Genomic DNA, 22,989 nt, shown 5'->3' on the forward strand with positions numbered 1-22,989 from the left:
TTCTATTATCTAACAGACTCCAGAGGATCAACAGTACCAAATTAAACTCCAAACACAGCACTTCTCCAGACAGTCGCTTTTTGTTTGTTTATGAGATGCTTTATGTGATTGACGGCTCGCTGCTGAGCAGGTTGGACTAACTATCTAGATTGTCAGCTAAATAACAGGCCTAAAGAATTAACTGCTCCTGACAGGAGAGAAATGTCCTGTTTTCATCACGAGGGGTCGTAGCTCAGGTGTGAGATTGTCAGACATGAAGTGAAAAGCAGCATTTTGGGTGACTAATCAGTATTCAGACAGCTGACGGGATGTCAGGAAAGATCAGCTCTATGTGGCAAGAAGGAATTTGCATCCAGATAAATAATTTTTTTTTATTATTTTTTTTCCTTTTTTTTTTATTTTAATTTTATTGATGTATTTATTCATTTTTTATTCTTTTTGAAGTCAGATTGCCTAATTAACCCATGCAGTCATTAATTTCACAATTAGCTATGGCATAAAATAGTGCGGGTTTGACTGACTGCATCTTGGAATGTTTCGCACCGATGGAGCGCTGTTGCTAGGAACCAGCAGTCCGCTTTAACGTAAACAAACAGGAAGTGGAGGAAATATTCAGATTTTTCACTTTGGTCTTAGTACCTCGTAAACACACTCCCTTACATGTTAAAGTGCTGTAGTCAATTTTTTTTTGCTAGGTAGAATTTCAAGAGTATGATCAGGTTATTGTATTTCTCTAGAATTGATAAATTATTAAAAATATATGTCTGAGAATGGCCTTTGTCAGTATTATATATTATGCTGTATCACTGATGCATTAAGATGCAGCATTTTAATGTTAGTTAACTTTATGTACTGTTGGGTGGTTCAATAACTGGCCTATATTTATATTATCGTGTTTTGTACGTGAAATCTTACACAGTAAATCAATCAAGTCAGATAAATGGAATTAAGTAAAACGCAAAATTCACTTTCTAATGCTGTGTAAGTAAGGTTAACACACAATGGAAATACACAAGTAAAGCAGAAGTATCTCAGGTCAATATAATAATTGCGCTTATGTCAAACATCCTGGTTTCAGACGTCAATTCCTGGCAGTGTGCTGTTATTACTGCTGCGCATTCCTTCAGTTGTTTACGGTATTTGTGTCCTTACGGCCGGTTGCGTCATTCTGAAGTAACAGGAGCACTTTACGGCACTGTTGACAACAGGAGCTGTGGTGTTATCAGTGTCTGCTGTGGGTATATTTATTAGTTATGATTTAGTTTTCTCCTAAACTCGTCATTAAATGAGTGTTTTTGACTTATTTCGCGGGTTCTTCGGGGTACCTGGAGGTCATTATCGTGGCCGAAGGTAAGTTTATGGAGTCAAAGTCAAGTCCGCAGCTGCTAAGCTAACAGAAGTTCGCTAACTTGGTACCTGCGCTGCACGCTGTTGGGTTAGTTAGGTAATGAAAAGCTTTAGTTACAAGATTAGAGTTTCTCAGCCAGGATGACCACAGGGGTCCCTCGAGTAGCTGGTTGATGGTTTATTTAGGCTAAGAGTGACCTCAGCGTTAACACGATTGACTACTTTAGGGTCTATTAATGTACGTAACTGACTTGACATTTGATATATCTTTGATATATCTCGCTAACCCTGAGCAAGATTTAGCCAGTGTACATTGGTGATACTCATCCATTTCACCCGCTTTAATGTCTCAGGGACCCCTTCTTCGATGCCATGACTCATGACGATGATGACGACGATGAGGACGAAGAAGATGGATTCTACTATGATGGATACCGGGGGGACCAGCAGGACCCCTTTGACAGTGCCTGGAGGTTTGGCTTCAGCTTTGGCCCCGACGGGATGAGGATCCAGGAGCCTCCGCTGTTTGGCCACGTCCTCCGGGAGATGGAGGAGATATTCTCCCAGCTGGGCCACTGGGAAGGACAGGCAGATTCTGGACACACTGGTATGAAACCTGAACCATAATCCAGCACGTCGCTGCTCCTCTTTGCTAGCTTTAGAAATAATTTATTTGGCAGTATTGGCTTTAAAACCACATGTTGACACAGGGACCCTCTTCGTGACAGGATCATGTAATTACACAGGACACGCCTGCCTGACAGCCCTCATCATGTCGCTTTATATTGTGCTTTAGATCTGCATGTACCTAAATAAATGTTCAATTAAATCAGGCTCTGCCTGATCCTGCTCACACACAGGAAGTCTATAGAGAGCAGTCGCCTGTTTCATTCAGTCTGTGTCCCCCTTCTCTTCCAGGTGTTCCCAGAGCCATGCTGCCACCTCCTCAGGACAGAAGGGAGAGGAGTGAAAGAGGATCCAGTGGAAACCCCCTGAGAGACTTCATGCTCAAATCCCAAGACGTTGACCCACGAGGACCCCACGCAAGGCCGACTGAGGAGCCCAGAAACGATGGCTACCCCTCTGATGAGTTTCCCAGGTCGCCATTTCATGGCTGGACCCCTTTTTCGAAGGTAAGTAACAGATTCGCTTATACTTTTCCATCAAGACTATGTTTCTCTGGGAACATGAATTGTTGCATATCAGCCGTCTTGTGTTTTCTTTGTAGTTTAATGACATTTGGAAAACCCGGCCACAGGGAGCTCCGGAGGAGGAGCGCAAAGAAGACAGAGGTAGGTGATGTTTTTAAGCTTTCAGTCAAAGAAATGAAGTATAGGACTTTACCCAGTGTTGCAGCTGATATCCCGTTCCCATCATTTCCAGATCTGGACTCTGCAGTGTCCTCTGAGGGCCTGGATCAGATTCTGACGCCACCTGCTGGTCAGGCACCGAACCAACCCCGGACCCGATCCTTCTTCCAGTCAGTCACTGTCACCAAGGTGGTGAGACCTGACGGGGTGAGAGAAACACTTTATCTTCATTTCATTCTGAATCATATATTAATACAGCAGGTTTTAAGCATTTCACGGGCAGCTGAAGTGGCCCAGTTTAGCTCAGTGGGTGGAATATGACAGAAATACTGGCGGGTCTGAGACACGATGCTCGCAGAGGAAAAACATCTTAAAAATACTTACACTGTTTGCACTGTAAGGTCTTATATAACTCCATGTTACACAATACCAGAGCACAAATTAACTATTTATAACATGAACTGAAATCTTTTTTTATTTGTTGCCACTTGGTTGTGAATTTCTGTTTTTTTCTGTCAGACTGTGGAAGAGAGGCGAACAGTTAGAGACAGCCAAGGCAAACAAGAGACCACAGTGACCCGCTCAGGAGGGTCTGCGAGCCTGGAGGGTCCAGACCAGCAGACCGGACCTGTCGGACCAGGTCAGTACATACACAGTTACACACTGTTTATATATCGCACAGGTTGTTGAGTATTTTGATTAATATAGTTGCTAGCTGTGATGCGTTTCTGTTTTTATTTCAGATGGTGTCCATCCGTTTTCGGACATGCGGGATGATGACACATTGTTCTCCAAGTTCTTTGGAGGGTTTAAGTAATGTACAGTGAGGTATATTCTCTGGACCAGCTGACATAGCTTTTGTTGTTGTATGAGTGTTTCTCTGCAGCTGTGAGTTTGCTTATTTGTAGGATACACATATACGGGCAGAACACTTGCATGAATTACAATTGCCAAAATAAATGTGTTGGATTTGGGTTTTTGGGCTGTTTTAAGGTGACACTGGGTTTCCCAACTGACCACACACCTGTAGACTAGAAGCTGCCAATCCTGAAAACTAGTTACTCTGACAAATAGAGACACATCAGGCACTAAACAGTCCACAGTTACATAGTTTATTTTTGAATTGTCCTGCAGCTTGTATGGATGTGATATGTCAAATAAAGAGTCTTAATATATTTACATAGCTGTTAGTTCGCCTGTCGTTTTTGACCATTTTGATAGAAGACTTTAACATCTGGAATAAGAAATGACATCAGCAATAAGAAGACATTGTCAATCTCTCCTGTTTTTTTTAGTTTAGTTTTACAGTTTTTACTTATGCAGCAACTCAAAATAGCCTAAAAACAAAAAGTGGACGACCACCAGTTGAATTTCTGTTCATTTTTGTAGATTGTTTTATTTCCAGCCCAAAGAAGCTTAATCAACCACATATGATGTCATCTGGCTGATTTAATGGCGTCGTCTGGTTTAGACCTTATTGTCCTCAATTTTAAAGGCCTCTTGCACTCAGTAAACAAACTGGTTTTTGTCAGCTTGAGCTTCAGAGAGCTGAAACAAAGTGGTTTTGGACAGAGCAGCTGTGAACCGAATAAACAGGACGTTGAACAACTTGAATGAATTTGAAATCAAGCCTTTCTGAACCTGATTTTTAACTGCTCCTGTAACGTCGTACTGAAGGGAACGTCCAACATTGTCCACAATGAAACACCGCAGCAGCTTCAACGTCTGAACACTGACAGGAAATGCATCCTCTTCTGTTTTTGTCATGTCTTTGCGTGCCGTCACGTTTTCTGCCAAGCTGAATCTGGAATCAAGCCTGAACAGGTACTTACCGGTTTAGCTCTCTGCAATCCACCTTTTCTCATCTCCCCATCTTCTTTATCTCATTCCACCTTAGTGATCATTCATGTTCAGCTAAAATTAAAAGATTCAGTTTTCTTTGATGTGTGAAATATCAAAAGCCCTCACTGCGTTGTACCCTCGACTTCAGAGAAAAACAGCATTTATAGAGCGTCGTGCTCACTCATCTGTCTCATATTTGCAGGTTTTAAAGGATTAAGGTGAAGCTTCCCTTCTGTTTACACTCACCTTCCTTCCTTCTCTCTCATAGCTTTATAGATAATCACGTTATCACTGATCTGAGGCCTTTCAGGTCTTTGTCCCGCAATAATCTGTGCGCTGTGTCTAGATATCATTATGTATAACAGAAACCTGACAGTGGATGGAACAAACAAAGCTGCGTGTAATTTTCCCCCGTCTATTTAATGTTGGCAGAAAACAAGACGTCCAAAAGGCCCAAACACCTGGATTCAGATCACAACCTTCTCTGCAAATTAGATTACAGCTGCTAACGTTTGTATTTTTCTCTGTGAGAACTTTTGCTGATTTCTGTCAATCAGAAAAAAAAAAAAAGTCAGCTTTTTCTCATGCGAAGTGCTTCCAGCTGCTTCTTCGACCAGGTAAGAAAAGTGCATGACAGTGTAAGCCCTGCCACTTATCTGTCTCTGTCGTGGCTGTATGAGGAGTAATGGCTCGTATTCCAGATTACACAGTGATAAATGTGCGAGCACATGCTGCCATCTGAAGAGATTTCCATCTCTTATCAGCTTTATTGTGCTATTGTGGTTTACACAGATGCATCATGGTCACAAAAACAAGTCGTTGCATAAACTGAAATACTGTGCAGTCTTGTGAAAGAAGGAAGATGTGTATATTTGTTTTATTTTTTGGACACACACACCCTGCTCGCATTCAGAGAAGAGAAATGTAACAACCAATCAAACGAGGGGACCAATCAAAGCCAATTCCAATCAGGTGAAATCACGGCAAACCAACCAAGTGAGCCAGTGTCAGGCTGGTTCTCTGCAGCTTTTGATCATGTCAACTGCGATTTAGGGTTCAGGATGTCCTACACAGTGAACTACTCTCCTCTCCTGCATGCACACACACCACGTCCACCTCCGCCATGCCATAAAGTGTGTGACGTAGCCCACAGCTCTAGCATGAAAGGGCAAACTCTGCTCAGTAAGACAGACAGTGCAGTGCTGTGCGGGTCAGACCCACCTGATGACGGTGTCCCGCCTCTGAAAGCTCACCTATGGCCGGACGGTGCAGAGGAAAGCGCTGGGATGGAGAGGCTGCTGAGGAAATGTCAGATCAGAAACCAGCTGGTCAGGGAGTGTTTGGCTGAATGCCTCGGCGTCTACGTCCTGATTGTGAGTATTCTTCCACGGATTTAAACTTGAGTTAGTTGCATGAGGCACTTTGGCGTAGGTAGGAGAGGTTAAATGTGTCGTTTTCTAATGCGGAAGTTTGTGAAAGCACAGCAAAGGATTCACCTTTTTAGATGTGATGTTGATCAGTAAACTCAAACATCAGGCATTTAATGTTGTTTCTGAAAACAGCTGCGTGCTTACTCTCATGATTTGAAGCAGCTTGTGATTCCACTCAATGGATAACCGAAGGACTTTGGCCTGACAGAGACTGACAGAAAGGAAGGGAGAGTGCCAACAAGGGGGAGGATGGGTGAGGTGAAAGGGGGGGGCAATGAACATTTATAACAAATCATAAAGCAGGCCCTTTGAAATGACGCGTGCTCGCTTATCTGTGCCAGAACATGAGCCTCATCACATCTGGAATTATAAACCCATACAGATTCTTCTCAGGCTTTTGTTTCACTGCTCTGTTCCCTCTGTCTAATTCAGCTCTTCATCTCATGTAATTGCAGCTGTTTGGATGCGGCTCCGTTGCCCAAGTGACCACAACTGAAGAAAAGAAGGGCCAGTACCTGTCAATCAATCTGGGTTTTGCTCTGGGAGTGACATTTGGCGTGTTTGTGTCTGGTGGAGTCTCAGGTGAGCAGCTGTATGAACTGTATAAAAAACATCACGTTAAATTCTGATGTTTCATTTCAGATCTGAACTCTTGATTTATCGTCATCCATAAGGTGCCCATCTGAACCCGGCCGTGTCTCTGAGCTTGTGCATTTTGGGCAGACATCGCTGGATAAAGCTACCTTTCTACGTCTTCTTCCAAGTGCTTGGAGCCTTTCTGGCTGCAGCCACCGTCGGTCTGCAGTACTATGGTGAGTTATATTTGTGTATAGTTTCTCTGAAAAGGCTAAATCAACTCCAGAAACAGCTGGGCACTGTAGCTTTTAATAAATGCTCCCTGAATCAGAATAAATAGTAGATTTGATGGGGACTATTTTCAGTTGTGGATGAATACACATTTGGTTCTTCAGTTGTTATTTCTGGCAGTGTAGACTATAGAGTATCAGAAGACTTATTCTTTACTGTTCAGTATGAATGAAAGTCTGGTAATGGTATGCGTGTTTTTGCACGCATGATGCGATGTTTGCAGACGCCATCCGGGCATACAGCGGCGGTGAGCTGACGGTGTCGGGTCCCACTGCCACAGCAGGCATATTCTCCACCTACCCAGCTGACTACCTCAGTCTGTGGGGAGGCGTCGTGGACCAGGTCAGATACTGTCACAGTAGATGTTGCCTTCATTTTCACTGTGGTACATAACAACCAGTGATGAATACTTTGTTTTTAATTCACTGAATGTGCACATACGGTATGTAACAGTTCCCATGTTACGCAGGTGATAGGCACAGCTGCATTGCTGGTTTGTGTCCTGGCTCTTGGGGACCAGCAGAACGTCTCCGTCCCTGATGGTCTTCAGCCCATACTGGTGGGATTAGTAGTTCTGGTTATTGGCATCTCAATGGGCTCCAACAGCGGCTACGCCATCAACCCGGCCAGAGATATAGGACCTCGACTGTTCACGTACATCGCTGGCTGGGGAGCTGATGTTTTCAGGTTAGTTTCTGTATTTAAACCATATAATTTGCACTTTGTTGCCCCACATGGATGAATTTAATGGTCTGATTGGATGTGACTTGCTGTCTTTGCAGGGCTGGAGGTGGTTGGTGGTGGGTGCCCATAGTGGGTCCCTGTGTGGGGGCGCTGCTGGGAACACTCATCTACAAGCTGATGATTGAAGTCCACCATCCTGCCAGCCCGTTTGAGCTCCAGACCTCATGTCAGGAGGCCACTGAGGGCAAGACGGGGCTGGAGCTGGAGGGGGTGGAGCCAGACAGCGAGAAACCCAGCACTCATTTGTAGTTGTAGCATTAATGAGGAAAAACTTGCATAAATACGTAATATATATATATTTATATTGATATCCACTGAAGGTGTCTAAATATCTGACTGATTTTATTGGAACAGACTGATTCTGATGGCAGAAAACGTGTTTTGTGCCATAATTACATGTGCAAGTACGACTAAAGTAATATTCACGTTCCCTCGAGCATGAGTCCTGATTTCAGTGACCTGCTGGCTTTTCCTCTGGCGCCACAAAGAGGTTGACATTTGAGTGAAATGTCTCAACAACTATTTGATGGATTGTCATGAAATTTGGTACAAATCCTCACGTTCCCCTCAGGATGGATCCGAATGACTTTGGTGATCCCGACTTTTCATCTAGCACCATCATCTAGTCAAACCTTTAATTTGTCCATCACTTTGCTTTATGACCAAATACCTAAAAAACTAATGACATTCCCATCAGCCTCAGCGGTGCTTTGTGTTAAGTGCTATTTAGCAAATTGAACATCAGCATCTTAGCATTGTGATTGTGAGCATGTTAGCATTTAGCTCAAAAATGGCGCTCTGGTTGCGACCCTCAGCTCTGCAAATGAAGCCGCTGCACGACTCAATCGTCTCTTTTACACATTTATTTTCGAAACAGCACGAAAGTGTATGGCATTTCAGCAAGCAGACCACAACCATGGAAAAGAAAATGACATGAAATTTCCACTATTGAACTATATAAATATGATATCATGACATATAAAAGATACAAACAAAAAAAAAAAAAAATCCACTCATAGGCCATGACGGCTGTTTTTGAAACATACAAAAGAAATGTGAATACAGCAAGCACTGATTCTGTAGAAAAAAAAGAACCGTCTCAAAGAGATAAACATTTGTTTTTCATACACATTAAGACAACAAGACCCCCGCGCTCGCCCTCTGCTCTGTAATTACAATGTATAGCTACCTCTGGGGGGGGATTTCTTTTTTTCTTTTTAACTTCAAATTGTTTGGAAAAAAAGGGAAACAGTACAAGTACAAATACTATACGTATTCACATTATCATAGCAAGTTACTAAAACCAGAACGCTTTCTTTTAGTGTAATTATAGGCCTATGTATTTACATGGCAAAACTCATACACATATACTACTGGCAGGAAGCCTGACCTCTCCTCTTCTTCTAGCTTAACGATTAACAACATCACACATAATTCACACTACACAGGTTACGGACCTCCGGTAACCTCGTCTCCTAATGAAATGCTTCCAGAGAGTCTCGCCTCATGTCTCTGTTGCAGGTAAATCGCACCATGTCTAATAAGATCTGACGCAACCGACTCGCACAAATACCGACAGCAGTAATGTGTTTCGTATAAATATTATAGCAACATAAAAATCAGTGTCAAATTCTCCAAACACTCCCCTTCATGCTTCAGACGTCTTGAGATCTAGGCTTGGGATCAGATTATTTCGAACCTCAGGAGCTGGAAAAGCTGATCTGACGCCGGGACAAGTTAGCGTGGAATTGAGGCAAACGAGTATGAATACTATGAACTATGAAGTACAAAAATATCGGCACTACAGCTGTCAGGAGTACAGTGGGAGGTGTGTGTATGTAAGTGTGTTACATGATAAAACAGGCAGGTGGCTACAGTAAGTGCAGAGTGAGACTGAAACGGTAGGACGAGATGTGTTAGACACAACATGGCTGATATATAAACGCTTCACTCGGGGGGGGGGGGGGGGGCTGTTCAAAGCCTTTCCACTCAAGAGTCTATCACAGGTGTGTTTAGTTAAGTGACCAGTAACATGATCAAACATGCAATTATAATTGCACAGAAGAGGTGCCACAGATAAAACTGTTAATGGTGGCTAAAAAAAACTGCACAGGGAGCAGCTGTTTCATCTCAGGATCAACATTCATATTCTACAGCTTCTCCTCCATCATGACCCTCGATTCCTCGTTGTAGACGATCTGTCAGTCTCAGAGGACCCCCCCCCCACCCCTCTACTGGGGCTTGTCTGTTTTGTGTGCGGTGAGGAAGGCCATGCCGTGGGTCCTGAAGTGGGTGTTGAGGTCCGAGGCCTTGTCGAAACGCCGGCCGCACACCTTGCAGCTCAGGTTCCCCTCTCCGTCCTCGCCCAGCGCCTGAGGGGAGGCGGCAGGCGAGCCGTCGGGAGAGCCGTGAGTGCGCGGGGTGCCGCGGTCGGCGTCGCTCTGGGTGTCCCGCACGCGGTGAGTGATGAAGCGGTGCCTGCTGAGCGAGCCGGCTGATGCGAAGCAGACGCCGCACTGCAGGCACTGGAAGGAGGCGGTGTCGGCCCGGTGCTGGGGGATGTGGCGCTGAAACTCCGCCCCGTCCTCGGTGGAGAAGCCGCACGGAACGCAACGGAAAATGTTGTCTTCCTCCTCCAGCTCATTGGGCGCCGATGATGTTGACGCCACGGACGCTCTGGTTCTCTTTGCAGGACCCGCACCCTCCTCGCCGTCCTCTGTGGTGTTTTCTTCCTCGTCTCCTGCCTTCCCTCCAGGGGGGCCGCCCTCACCGTCCTGTTCTGAGGAGCTGCCCGGACCTTCTCCGCCTGTGGCTGCACGCTTCCTGGTCATGGGGGGACCCTGAGCACACAAACGGGGAGAGAGAGACTAAACGTTTGCGGTACTGATACACAAGGCATACAAGAAGTACAAGAGTCAGTCATACCTTGATGAACACAACTGCTGTGTCTAAATAAGTAATAACAAATATACAAATCACAGACAGACTCCAACTGAGACACGAGCCTGTTTACGTCCACAGACTCACCTGTCCATCTGTGCTTCTGTGATGGAGCCGAATATGTTTGTCCAGTAAGAACCGACTGCCAAAGGTGCGTTTGCCTTCTGTGCAATATCTGACAAACAATAACACAGCGATCAATCACCTCATCCTGCACTGATTACACCAGGTTATGGATATTCTAGGCCTAATCAATAAAGCCTATGGCCAAGTCAAGTCAATTCTATTCATGTAGACCAATATCACATATTTGCCTCAAGGGGTTTTACAATCTGTACAGTATCTGATGCCCTCTGTCCTTTGACCCTTAATTCAGAAAAACCTTTAACAGGGTGAAAAAATGGATTAAAGAAACAACTGAGGAGGGATCCCTGACATGCATTAATGTCATGTGTACAGAACAGATCAACACAGATAAATGACAGTATGGTGTAATGGTGACACTGTTGGGTCAGTGGATTCATCTGAATCATCTCAAACCGAGTTCGGCATTTCTGTACTGCACTCTGTTTCTGATATATCAGCAAGAAGCTAACGTGGCTCATTTTTCGGACAAGCTTTGCTAATTAACATGCCTTAATAAAGGCTCAACCAGTGAAAACTCTTCTGTGTTTTAACAATAAACTGAAACTGAAAAACTGTTCAAATCACAACTGTGTTTGTGTCTATGATGACAATTTAAGACTCACTGGCAATGGAAGACTCTTTTGTTGCCCTCGTGAATGACACGCTCGTGACGTCTCAGGCTGGAAGACGTGCTGAACGTGCCTCCGCAAATACGACAAGGGAACTTTGGAGTGGGCAGCACACACACACACACACACACACACACACACACACACACACACACACACACACACACACACACACACACACACACACACACACACACACACACACATAGACACAGAGACAGATAAGATAAAGATATTCAATCAAATGAGCTACAGCACAGACAGGAAATAAACAACAGCTTCCTTCCAAACATGAGTGGTTCTTGTCCTCCTCCGCCATCCACCATCTGAGGTTATTTTCCATTCACAAAACTTAAGCAGTTCAATTCAGTACTCAGCCAATGGCAGGCGGTGCGCCTCACCTTGCCGTGCTCCATCTTCACGTGACTCAGATAGTCCTCGTTGTCAGTGAAGGTGGTCTGACACTGGGGGCAGGTCCACTCCGTCTGGGCGGCGGGCTGAGCGCTGCCCCCCGCGGCAGCGGAGTGGCTCCCCGGAGCCTCGTAGTCCTCGTCCGCGTCGTCATCGTCGTCGTCTTCCTCCTCCTCTTCTTCCTCCTCCTGTTCCCTCCCCCAGTCCTCTCCGTCGGAGTTGTCGGGTTTTCCAGAGGATTTGGACTTGAGGCCGGAGGGACCGGATGTGTTGGCCGGGGCTGAGGCAGAGTTAGAGGCCTCGGACTGAGACTCTGTCTGTTTGGCTGATGGTCCTCGGTGGGCGGTCTGAGGGTGGGAGAACAGAAAGGCACACAGAGCATTAAAACTAATTCATTTAGCTTAAAAAAGCAACAATTACAAGATGATCTGACTCACAGAAACTGACTTCTGTTATTAAATTAACTGCTGTACTTGGTATAGAACTTAGGACAAGGTCACCGGGGGGGAACCTTGCTAAGGCCGATCCAAGAAATTGCTGTATGCCTTTGCTGACACCACATTCACTGTAGGAAGCAGTGAACGGGCAACACATAAAGGCAAAAGGCTACGTCAGCTTAATATCTAAAGTATCTGAATCGTCAGGAAACTCACCTTAATGTGCTCCATCATCGAGCCTTTCTGGGCGTACAGCTTGGTGCAGTCAGGACACTTGAACACATGAACTTTTTGCTTGGCTAAATGAGTGTCGAAGTGCATGTACAGCAAGGGCTTCTGGGTAAAGACCGTGTCACACATCACACACTTGTAGATCATTCTGCAACAAGGAGAAAAACATCAGATTTTAGGGATCTCTTTCCAAAATGCAAACCTAATTTTCATCCTCTGGAGACGCTTTGCGGGACACGTACTTGGCCTGTCCTCCAGTGAGCGTTGGGTGCTGGGTGCTGATGTGGCTCTGGGCGCTGGGGGAAGACTTGAAGGCCATGGGACAGCTGGGGCACTTGTGGAAGACCTCGCAGTGAGCAGTCTGAATGTGGGACTTGATGGAGTTCAAACCTCCGAATACGACCTGGCAGCTCGAGCACCTGGACGAGAAGGTGATGAGTTAAGCTCGAATACACATTTCACTTACATTAGCGTTAGCATCAGAAATAAATAATTGGTACTCTTTCTTGTTAAGGTATCAAATCAAGGCCCAGACATCATTTGAAGCTATATTATAGGATTATTTAGCCAGTTGTTAGCATTCATGTGATGTGATGAGAGATCTTAGCGATGGCTTCTCCACACCTGTATCCAATTCGCCTGGCGAAGTGCAGACAGGCCTCCTCCAGGTGGGTCTGGAAGCTGGCCTGCCGGGCGATGCCGCCACACTCGGGACAGACGTGAGGCGCTCTGTGTTTGTGGATCCTCTGGTGGGCGGACACGGCACACGAGTTAGGCAGCATCATGGGAGGCGAGCACTGCGTACACGTCTGAAACGGGAGAAAAGGAAAATGAAACACAACAATCGGCGACCACCAGCGTTTCGTAACAGCAGCAGGAAACAAAGGCTCACCGAGTTGGGAGCGGCTCTGATCTGCTGGAAGTGGGTGACCAGCTCAGCCTTGCCGGAGAACTGTGATTGGCACTCTGGACATTTGAAGTTGTTGTACTGCAGCACCTCGGCCTTCTTGCATGGCAGGGGCATCAGCGCTTGGGGGCCCTGCGGCGCGCGGCGGACCGGTCGAGGCTGTGCTGCCGCCGGAGCTGAAGCATCCTTCATTGGGCTGGAGTTGGCAGAGACGGCGGAGCCCCCGGTCGTGGTAGAAGGCGAGGAGACTGGAGGAGAGGAGGACGTAGAGGAGAGCAGGCCTGGTCAGCCACGGGTGGAAACCAGAAGAGACGAACGGAAATGGTCAATGGCGATCAATCACAAATGACTCTTTCATGATTCTTTACACTAAAGGAAAAAAAAACATGGCTGAAAACAACTTCAATCAATAGCGACAATTTTGATAATCAAATCAAATTTTTTAAGCAAAAATCCTGAAAATGATTTCAGCTCCTCATTTTTGAACATTTTCGTGTTTTTTTTTTTTTAATCTTCTTTGGAAGTAAAAACTAAGTATCTTTGGGTTTTGGACTGCTGGTCAGCCAAAACAAGCGATCTGAAGACTGAGAAATTCTGACGCATATTTTTCACTTTTGTTACAGGACAAATTGCAGCCCCGATACGATGTAAACATAACTGAATGTTGAACTGAAAACACACTTTATGCAGAACTTATGTACCACTGCAGCAACACTTCATTATTCGATGGACAAAAATTAATCATCAGCAATTGTGATAATCAATTGTTTCTCCATTTCCTAGTTCCTAAAATATGAGAATATTATGCTTTTCTCTGATTAATATAATTGTAAACTGAATATCTTTGGACTTTTGAAGGTTTTTGGACTTTCAGTCAGATGAACATTTCTTTTAGACTTTTTTAATTTTAATAATTCAAACAACTGCTCGCTGCAGCCTTACTTACCACCAATGGGTGTTATGTCCTGCTGTCCAATCATCTGCTCTACAGTGACCGGCCTCATGACCAGGTGCGAGCACTGCATGACCAGCCCACGCTCCTTATGCTCCCTGGCATGCAGCAGCAGGCTGCACTTATTGAAGAAGGCCAGCCTCTTAGCACAATGGTTGCAGGTCACCTCGATGCGGAGCGATCGTCGGTCGTAGTGTCGGGCCAGGCTGCGCTCCAGGGCGAAAGCGTCCCCGCACTCCAGGCAGCGGTACCCAGTGGCCGGGAGTGGGAGACCCCACTCAGGTGGCGGAGGTGCTGAGAGGTCGGGCTTGTAGCTCGGCAAAAGGTTCTTACTGTTCAGGATTTTGTTAAAAGCCTCCACCAGGCTCGACTGACTGCGGGAGATCACGGCACCTGTACTGTTGACGATGGAGGCGGGTTTGTTTGGCTGGATGGCGCCGCCTATGATGGTGCTGCTACCTCCGTTAGCTGTCTTATTAGTGGCTGTGCGGACACTGATCCCACCTGCAGCAACTGAGAACTTGGGAGAGGAGGCCACGGCGGGGGTTGCGGGCAGGGCAGCAGACTTTGTGATGCTAACAGCGGTGGCAGAAACCTTGGCCTTGTCCGATGCTGCCATTTTGTTTTGGACCTTTGTGGCGGCAGCTAGCATGACGCTGCTGGCTGCAAGTGTAGACACGGGCAGAGCATTGAGAGCACTTACTTTCTGGGACGTTGTTGTTATGTGACCGGGGGAAGTTTCAAGTTTTTGGGCCTTGTTTCCTAACACCTTCCGTTCCCCACTTTGAGCTTTAGGGTCCAAACCTTTCCCCGCAGCGCCACCTTTAGGCGCTACCCTTGTCACAGTTCTGGTGATTCCACCTGTGGAGGTTTTAATTGTTTTTATCCGGACTTTGAGGGGTCGGGATGGAGCTGCAGGAGCAGCGGGTGCTGGAGCAGCGCCTGCCTCTCCTCCGTCAGTGGACAGAGGTTTAGGCTTGCCATCGTCTACCTCCATCTTCTCCTCACTTGTTCTCACATTTTCTCCTTTGTCAGCTTTGCCGTCAGCGACCCTCTCAATCCCATTCCCCACTTCCATCTCTTCCTCCTCCTCTTTGGGCTCCCGCAGTTCAGGAGGAGGTGGAGTGGAGGCCACTGCAGGGCTGGAGCACCTCTTAGCTGCGACTTGAGCAGTTGATTTTGGCATCTCTGGTTCAGGACTCTCTGGCGAGTCTCTCTCCTCTATGACATGTTCTGGATGCCTGTCCTCCAGCTGGGGACTCTCCGTAGAGCCAGACTGGGGTGTTGATGAAGTTAGAGGTGCCCCGGAAGGAGTGTCCCCTGGTTTGGGGTGAGATGCAGTAGAGGACGTGGGCTGAGCTGAAACAGAGTCAGACTTGTAACGTCGGCTCAGCTGAGTGCAAGTCGGGGAGTCTGGGTTCTCTTGGATCACCAGTGGACTCCCCAAATCGGGGTCAGAATCATCCTCCTCCATCTGCTGGTGCTGAAATCCAGCAGGGCCGCCTTTGGGAGCTCCGTTAAAAGGCTGAGATGAGTGCAGCGGGTGTGACGAGAGGGCAGAAGATGGAGTGGGAAGCAGAGGCTTGGAAGGTGGAAAGAAAGGCGAGGCTAGTCCGACGGGCCCACCTGCAGCCAGAGGAGACGACCCGGCTGATAGTGAGGAAGATGAGGGTAATGATGCTTTGACCCCATCTGCCCTCTCTTGGCCTGTATCCTGCTGCTGCTGGTGTTGCTGCTGCAGAAGCTGCATCTTCCTGGCCCGACCCACCGGATCTCCAGACCCCTGCGCCACAAGCGGCTTAAGTCTGTTGAATATGTTCCCGCTCTGCTTGTGGGACTTGGCTGCACCAGCACCTGCTGCTTCTGAAGACACTTTAGGGGTGTTCATAGACCATGGCGCTCCGTTTGACTGGGTCTGACTAAGGGGAAGAGGCGTGGAGACACCAGACGCCCCAAAACCGTTGTGATTGAGAGCCTCAGATTCAGCCATTCCAGGGGCACATGCACCTAGTCTGGGACCCACGTCGACCCCTGTGATCACATCGATAGGGTCCTGGTCTGTCTCTCCATCCCCTCCATCCACGGTCTCGAGCCGTACTTTATTCTTCACAATCACACTAACAATTGAGGTGTCCGCCTGGGGGTCTGTGGGGCTCGGCGGTCTTAAGGATGATCCAACACCCACCACGCTATCCGACTTTCCCAGAGGTGCGCCCGCAGCTCCATGGGGTCCCTCGGCCTCATCTGGGGCAGACTGGATGGCCTCTTTGGCATCTATGTCAGGAATGTCAAATGCTGCCAACAGGTCATCAAAATCTGGGGTCTTCATGTCCCCCATACCGGGATTAACTCCTGTAAAAGCACAGATTCATAGACATGATCGGAGAGGGAAGCAGAATACACTGACATGAAAATAAGTTACCTGTGTTATTGTCCATCAACCTTGGCTCTGCCTTGCTAGCATAATACCTGCTGCAAAAACCTCGACATGCAGAATATTAAAATTGCTAATGGTCGTTAAAATGCTCATATTTTCGAGGTAAAGCCCGTGCAAAACATGCCTGCATCCTCCTTCCTTTGACATAAACTGACAAGCTAAAGCAGGTTAGCTTGTTATCAGGGAAGCTAGCATTGCAACAAGGATCCTGCACTAGCATGTCTATTAGCCAGCTAGCGCGCTAGCGACGGCGCTTCTGCAGCCAAACCCTCCTCTGGTAACAGGTACCGCACTAATTTGCTATGAATGGGAAACACTGCTTCACTAATGCTTTTAGTGCATGCTAAGCTTTGCAGCAGTGACCATTTGATAAACTGTTCAACCGGGGCAGCGACCTCGGTTATTCTGAGCTAGCGATATTCCTTCCCGACCGGGGCTGGCTAGCTGGCCGCTGAGCTCCAGCCAAGACAGAGAGGGGTCATTTAGCTAACTAGCTAGCGTTCGCCATTAAAAAGAAACTGGAGCGGTTTGCTGAGGTATGATTTGACAGCGATAGCAACCCGGTGATCGTAGGGTCGACGATGTCACAGAAGATGATGGTTGGGATGGGGATTTTCGTTTAATATTTCATGTATTTTGATTGTTTACCTGGATATGCGATTCCCGACTATCCAAGCTCGTTTTCAGCTGAAAATGCTGCGCTTCCCGTCACATGACCGGAGACATCCTATCAGGCTGTGATAGCGCTGGAAAAATGCATGGAGGATGGTGCAAACGACACGTATATTTATTCCACGGAGTATGACATTAAACATTAATAAATGTCCTTTGCAGACTATTTTTAAACGCCAAGCAAAGCCATTTGAAGTTGGGACAGTGGTCTTTGCAAGCAGCTGACGGTTTGCCATCATCACGTTTTTGTCTTCCCAGTCTACTGGGCACCTTCAACAATGAGGTAATGAGGGCAACAAATACACCAAAAGGCAACGTATTTACACACAGCTTTTATTGCAAAAAACACAAAGACATGACAGGAGTGTGGCTGTTTATTTTAAGATCCTGTCATCACAAATTCGTCTCTCTTGTACAGGTCAATTATGAGTAATTATACCACTTAGAGAAAATGCAGAGTAAAGAGAGCACATGGCAATTTGACTAGGTCTTTTTTGCATTTTGGAGATATCAATTTATATGACTGGGCTGTCAAATTTTACACTAAATTGTTATTCTATTGGTGCTTTTGAGTGTCTGACAAAACAATGGCATTAAATGTCAGAGTGCTGTCTCATGCTGGGCTGTCAGTCAGACGATGCATCAGCAGCCTTTTCATATATTAAAGTAATCCTGCATTAGTCTGCAATTGTTCTTTCCTCGGGTAAATATCTGAAGTCTCTTTGCTCCTCATTTCTTCTTCTCCTCATCCTTTTTGCCATCTGGCTTGTTTCCTGTCTGGGAGGCCAGGGAGCCCATGGCGTTGCGGATGGCCTCGTTGTTTGGGTCGACACCCGGCAGGTTCTCCAAAACGCTCTGAAGGAACTCTGGGTCTTGCATCACATCGTAGTCATCTTCCTCCTATTCAATTACAGTACAGAGTGCAATCAATTAGGATCTGTTAGGTCTTTGTTTAAGTGGTTATAAGATCGAGCGGGTCCATGATTTCTGCCTCATGTGAAGGTGTGTGACGTGCATCATGTATGACAACCCACACGCTGCCTGTTCATCCTGTATGTAAGGTGTTGTTCAGTTGAAGGTGACACTGGTTCCAGAAGTATTTTTCCCCACTGTGAGTTTTCTTATCATGGCATCCTCAATTTTCCTCATTAAAGACTGGGAACAAATGCCATTTTGGGTTTCAACTATGCATAACCTTTAGTTTCCACCGCTTTAGCAGCACATACCAAGGATTTAAATCTCAGTGATTTTTATATCAAATCCACCTTAGGAGTTATATGCATGCAAGTACACAGCTGTACCTTTGACTTTTTTCTTATAATCAAAAAAACAGAAATTTCTAATGCAGTTCCTCATTTGCTTGAAATGATGATTAGAGCAGCAGAATTTAATGTCTATTTATGCCTTGAAAATGCCCCGTCCGCCAGTCAAAAAAACAAAACAGTCTTCCCTGTTGTAACTATGAAACACAAGGGGGGCAGCTGAGTCTGCTTAACAATTGCTTTACAGCTTCATTTAAAGACTCACCTTGGCTGATTCTGCAGTGTCCATCGGGGCTCCTGTGTCCATTTCTCCATACTCTGTTCACAGAGCAAGAGTAAAGAACTTAGTCTCTTAAAAGACATACCGGCAAAGATGAGACTGACCATAAGAGACAGCGATAGCAAGAGCTTGAGTTTGTGCAGTAATCAAATGTTACTCACCTCCTCCAGCAAGAGACATCTGCATGGCGTAGGCTATCTGCTCCTCCTCTGTCATGCTGCTGAAGTCAGGAAGCACTGCTGCACCACTCTCAGGCTGAGATACTGACATCTTCAATAAGGCCTCCTCTGACTCTGTGGCAAAATCAATCAAAACAAAGTCATGGACCAATGAGTATCATTCTATTGAATCCTAACAATTATAGTAAGTGCTGTCTCATAACTGAAAGCAACTAGTTGTCAATCCTCCAATTACCGTCTGCACTGGGTGTGGGCATGCCTGCCTCGGCCGCAGAAGCAGCAGCAGCTCTGCGGGCCTCTTCCTCCTGCCTCTGTCGCTGCTCCTCCATTGATACACGCAGGGCCTGAAGGAATGCACAGAGACAGCACAGTGAGAAACGAAGGCAAAGGACACCACTTGTAACTCTAAAATGTTGCAGTCTTTTATTCTGACACAGCCACTGAGCACCAACATGTGGGAGTACGGGTGTTATATTCTGGGGTGGTCCAATAAAAGGACAAGATGCAAAGATGTAAATGGCAATGTCAGGAATATTTCTCACATTCTCATGTAGGAAAATGGTTAGTCCAAAGTACAGTGCCAACATCCACTGCAGCATCAGGCAAGTATCATCTCAACAAATTAACAAGTCCATTGAAAGGTTTTTGCATTCTTGGCCTGTTTCAAGGATGCCCATAGCCTAAATCATCTTTATCGAGCCCTCTCTCTGCAGCAATGAGATTTCAATTTACAATACGCCACTAAGCAGCGTCACGTTAGCTTTCTATGTGTGTGTGACTGGTTTCTGACCTCAGCCTGGTTCCAAGGAGCTAATACACATTATTTGCTGCGCAAACAGTATCTCACAAACTGGTGTTAGCATAGGCACATCTTGAATGGAGTATCTGATATGACTTTGAGTTTTACCCTCTATTTGTACAGCTACTATATATAGATAAAAAATAAAATAAATGCGATGTTTTCACTTTTTTAGTGCCATCATAACAAACAGGGACATTTGCTTTATAAAGAACACTTGACTCTCTCTCTCAAGTTCTATTCATCTTAGCCAATATTTATTTTTGTTGGGACACACTATATTGCTTACCAGGGCTAGCTCTGGATCAGCACTGGGATCCACACCAAACTCAAAGTCGCTGGCACCAAGACCCATCATCGAGCCTCCTTCACCGGCCAGGATGGGAGAAGAGAGCAGTGCATCAGCCAGACTGGGCCCTGGAGGGACTGTGACCAGGTGGGATCCCGTCCCCTCTTTCCCATTCAAAGTGTTTATAAAAGCAGTCAGCTTCTCTGTGTTCACCTCCTGAATAAACAGTTGGAAAGAGATGGCAAGAACAACTGAAAACTCAATTCATAAATGGGAGTAAGTGTCAGATGTGGGAAATCAAGAAAATAAAATGCTGCACTTGCATTAATTTTGTCTTGTCATCAAAGGATTTCTCACCTCTTCTCCAAAGTTGATGACATCCACATTCACTTTCTCTTTTTTCAAGCGCTTTGCCATCTTGACAAGCTGCAGGATCAGCAGGTTGGGACAGAAACAGGAAGAGATCAAGAAAAAGTGCAGGCATACACAGTGTGTTAAACCCACGATGTATGGGTAGAAAAACATTTCTCTCTGTGAGACTGGCACAAAATGTAATGCGAGGCTTCATACGCACATCTTTTTCATTATCCTCCACAGGACTCCCAACAAACGCAATGATCCTCATCTTGTGGTTTTTTCCTTGTCTGTGTTTTAAGGCCAGCTACGAAGAAAACACAGAACATAAATGTGGCCGCTCAAAGCAAAACCTCTTATTTACCATTTAAGTAATTACTAGATCGATCCCTTCTTCTACGTTTGAGACATCCATCCATCCATCCATCCATTTTCTCCCGCTTATCCGGGGCTGGGTCGCGGGGGGAGCAGTCTGAGCAGGGACGCCTAGACTTCCCTCTCCCCGGACACTTCCTCCAGCTCTTCCGGGGGGATCCCGAGGCGTTCCCAGGCCAGCCGAGTGACATAGTCACCTCAGCGTGTCCTGGGTCTTCCCCGGGGCCTCCTCCCGGTGGGACATGCCTGGAACACCTCCCTAGGGAGGCGTCCAGGGGGCATCCGATAGAGATGCCCGAGCCACCTCAGCTGACTCCTCTCGATGTGGAGGAGCAGCGACTCTACTCTAAGCTCCTCCTGGGTGACAGAGCTCCTCACCCTATCTCTAAGGGAGCGTCCCGCCACCCTGCGGAGGAAACTCATTTCAGCCGCTTGTATCCAGGACCTCGTTCTTTCGGTCATGACCCAAAGTTCATGACCATAGGTGAGGGTAGGAACGTAGATTGACCGGTAAATTGAGAGCTTCGCCTTTCGGCTCAGCTCCTTCTTCACCACAACAGACCGATACAGCAACCGCATTACTGCAGCCGCTGCACCGATCCGCCTGTCAATCTCACGCTCCATCCACGTTTGAGACAAATTATTTAAACTATAAAAATTCAAGTTACACACATGAGCCACTCTGATGCCCGTGCAGAAGGAGATCTTTCCTTTGGGCTGGACAGCATGGAGTTTGGACAGGATGCGTCCAGAATCTGGTGTCAGTGTGGTTAGGACTTCACAATTACTGCATGAAAACAAAGACAAGTATCCACGGTTATCCACCACCTACAACCACGTACAATAAAACCACAAACCACTTGTGGTATGAAGCGTTGTTGAAGTGATGAAAGGATTATTACAACTTCTGCTTATCTTCGTTAAATGAAGAGAGAATAACTTACTTTGCCATGGTGATGAGCCCCACATTGTTTTCTGGATTGCTTCGTGTTTTAGAGTGACACACAATGTTGACAGCATCTTGTTGAGCCTGTAGCCTCGTTGGTAGAAAGTCGCCATTTCTCATATATTCACTGTTGTCCACACTGTGGGCAGAATAACAGTTTGACGTGGCTTTTATACATTACTTTCCTAACTAACCGGCTAACATTAGCAGCTGACATGTTCCCATATCCCATTATGTTAGTAAGACGTTTCAGTTCATCTTCACCATCAGCTCCCTGTGTAAAAAAAAGTCTAGCTTCTGCACCGGGAAAGTACTTAAAATGTGTTTAAGAACTGCCGTCACAGTATAAAAACAGCATTAGCACGGCTTGCTAACACTAGCAAGTTGGAACACCATAAATGTCGCTGGTCCAGACGATCAAGTATTTGGGGTTGTCAAGTTGATAATTTCGATAGAAAGGACTAAATTGTAAAGAATAACATTAATGAAGGTGGTCGTATGTGCTACAGTTAAGCAAAGAACATATTAATACAGCAAATTTAAGCTAAATTGAGCTACAATGACTCAGCCGGTCGACACTGCGTTAGCCGGCTACAAGTTAACGGTCAAGTATGAGCCCAATTAACGGGGGTATTTCCTCTAAATTCTGACCTATGAACAACCTAATCGTGTAATTATTTACCATGTCTTTGTGTGGTCCCCTAACTGATCAATAACTACACAAAAAAGGCATTTGTAGAGTTCTTACCAGACCATAGTACTTTCCAGCACCATTTTGGAAACTTCTTGTTGCTCTTTGTCGTATTCTTACAAGCTCGCAGGCTATTGGACAAAGACTATACAAAACGAAATATGATTGGTCGGATTTTGTAACCTGTCATTCCCTGACGAGAGAATAGTCGAATAGTTTGACGAAAACAGTCTTAACTGAAGGTCTGCCAACAAGCTTTTTTGCAACCTGAACTTTCAAATGCATCCTTAAACTATCTTATTAAAGACGAGTACAAATAAAGAAGATAGGAGCTGTCAACTCAGATATGTTTATGTATTTATTTAGGCAAATCCAGTAATTTAAATACCCAACAAATGAAGGTACTTCATTTTATAAACGCAAACAATAAAGTAAAGTCCAACATTTCCATAAACCAGTCATGTTTATTAATCTGAAACATTGCAAGGATGTAATACATCAAGAAATAGAAAAAAGAAAAATTAACAAAAAT

The 22,989-nt window shown here is 45.8% G+C and overlaps 4 protein-coding genes and 1 non-coding gene across 6 annotated transcripts; 2 read left to right on the forward strand and 3 right to left on the reverse strand.

Moving 5' to 3' along the window:
- Positions 1-1,165: 1,165 nt before the first annotated feature.
- Positions 1,166-3,836, forward strand: hax1 (HCLS1 associated protein X-1). The gene is made up of 7 exons (XM_070985250.1): positions 1,166-1,350; positions 1,701-1,954; positions 2,266-2,480; positions 2,576-2,639; positions 2,731-2,864; positions 3,177-3,297; positions 3,401-3,836. The coding sequence occupies exons 1-7, from the start codon at positions 1,286-1,288 to the stop codon at positions 3,472-3,474; spliced, it is 927 nt and encodes a 308-aa protein (XP_070841351.1). The 5' UTR covers positions 1,166-1,285; the 3' UTR covers positions 3,475-3,836.
- Positions 3,837-5,560: 1,724 nt separating this feature from the next.
- aqp10b (aquaporin 10b) lies at positions 5,561-7,789 on the forward strand. The gene is made up of 6 exons (XM_070984386.1): positions 5,561-5,872; positions 6,385-6,511; positions 6,604-6,741; positions 7,020-7,138; positions 7,266-7,483; positions 7,579-7,789. Exons 1-6 carry the CDS (start codon positions 5,561-5,563, stop codon positions 7,787-7,789), a joined length of 1,125 nt encoding a protein of 374 aa, XP_070840487.1.
- A 599-nt stretch (positions 7,790-8,388) lies between these two features.
- Positions 8,389-17,305, reverse strand: znf687b (zinc finger protein 687b). 2 transcript variants are annotated; one of them, XM_070984906.1, is made up of 10 exons: positions 17,259-17,305; positions 14,168-16,525; positions 13,207-13,469; positions 12,939-13,123; positions 12,557-12,733; positions 12,300-12,462; positions 11,637-11,993; positions 11,230-11,330; positions 10,568-10,655; positions 8,389-10,380 (listed from the first exon to the last, which is right to left on the reverse strand). In XM_070984906.1, the coding sequence occupies exons 2-10, from the start codon at positions 16,509-16,511 to the stop codon at positions 9,772-9,774; spliced, it is 4,287 nt and encodes a 1,428-aa protein (XP_070841007.1). In that variant the 5' UTR covers positions 16,512-16,525; positions 17,259-17,305; the 3' UTR covers positions 8,389-9,771. The 2 variants fall into 2 exon arrangements, with proteins under 2 accessions (XP_070841007.1, XP_070841006.1); XM_070984905.1 differs by having other exon boundaries at positions 13,207-13,502.
- LOC139346437 (small nucleolar RNA SNORA13) lies at positions 12,112-12,247 on the reverse strand. The gene has a single exon (XR_011603263.1). It is a non-coding gene; the product is annotated as a small nucleolar RNA SNORA13 (small nucleolar RNA).
- A 294-nt stretch (positions 17,306-17,599) lies between the features above and the next one.
- Positions 17,600-22,571, reverse strand: psmd4a (proteasome 26S subunit ubiquitin receptor, non-ATPase 4a). Its single transcript, XM_070985410.1, has 10 exons — positions 22,515-22,571; positions 21,765-21,905; positions 21,493-21,607; positions 20,666-20,752; positions 20,449-20,517; positions 20,092-20,307; positions 19,239-19,347; positions 18,986-19,117; positions 18,810-18,862; positions 17,600-18,182 (listed from the first exon to the last, which is right to left on the reverse strand). Exons 1-10 carry the CDS (start codon positions 22,538-22,540, stop codon positions 18,012-18,014), a joined length of 1,119 nt encoding a protein of 372 aa, XP_070841511.1. The 5' UTR covers positions 22,541-22,571; the 3' UTR covers positions 17,600-18,011.
- Between the last annotated feature and the right edge of the window lie 418 nt (positions 22,572-22,989).

Source organism: Chaetodon trifascialis, chromosome 17 (assembly GCF_039877785.1).
Source record: "Chaetodon trifascialis isolate fChaTrf1 chromosome 17, fChaTrf1.hap1, whole genome shotgun sequence".
Lineage (NCBI taxonomy): Eukaryota > Metazoa > Chordata > Actinopteri > Chaetodontiformes > Chaetodontidae > Chaetodon > Chaetodon trifascialis.

Bases quoted from the DNA above. Each gene is read 5' to 3' on its own strand.
- znf687b (XM_070984905.1), bottom strand. From the start codon at position 16,511: ATGGGGGACATGAAGACCCCAGATTTTGATGACCTGTTGGCAGCATTT. The intron at 11,331-11,636 runs GTGAGGCGCACC...CCCACTCCAAAG, and splicing joins TGAAGATGGAGCACGGCAAG to TTCCCTTGTCGTATTTGCGG. The intron at 10,381-10,567 runs GTGAGTCTGTGG...TTGTGTGCTCAG, and splicing joins ACAGAAGCACAGATGGACAG to GGTCCCCCCATGACCAGGAA.
- psmd4a (XM_070985410.1), bottom strand. From the start codon at position 22,540: ATGGTGCTGGAAAGTACTATGGTCTG. The intron at 20,518-20,665 runs GTGCGTATGAAG...CTGATCCTGCAG, and splicing joins TGGAGGATAATGAAAAAGAT to CTTGTCAAGATGGCAAAGCG. The intron at 18,863-18,985 runs GTGAGTAACATT...CTCTGTGAACAG, and splicing joins GATGTCTCTTGCTGGAGGAG to AGTATGGAGAAATGGACACA.
- hax1 (XM_070985250.1), top strand. From the start codon at position 1,286: ATGAGTGTTTTTGACTTATTTCGCGGGTTCTTCGGGGTACCTGGAGGT. The intron at 2,481-2,575 runs GTAAGTAACAGA...TTTTCTTTGTAG, and splicing joins GCTGGACCCCTTTTTCGAAG to TTTAATGACATTTGGAAAAC. The intron at 3,298-3,400 runs GTCAGTACATAC...TTTTTATTTCAG, and splicing joins GACCGGACCTGTCGGACCAG to ATGGTGTCCATCCGTTTTCG.
- aqp10b (XM_070984386.1), top strand. From the start codon at position 5,561: ATGTCCTACACAGTGAACTACTCTCCTCTCCTGCATGCACACACACCA. The intron at 5,873-6,384 runs GTGAGTATTCTT...ATGTAATTGCAG, and splicing joins TCGGCGTCTACGTCCTGATT to CTGTTTGGATGCGGCTCCGT. The intron at 7,484-7,578 runs GTTAGTTTCTGT...CTGTCTTTGCAG, and splicing joins TGGGGAGCTGATGTTTTCAG to GGCTGGAGGTGGTTGGTGGT.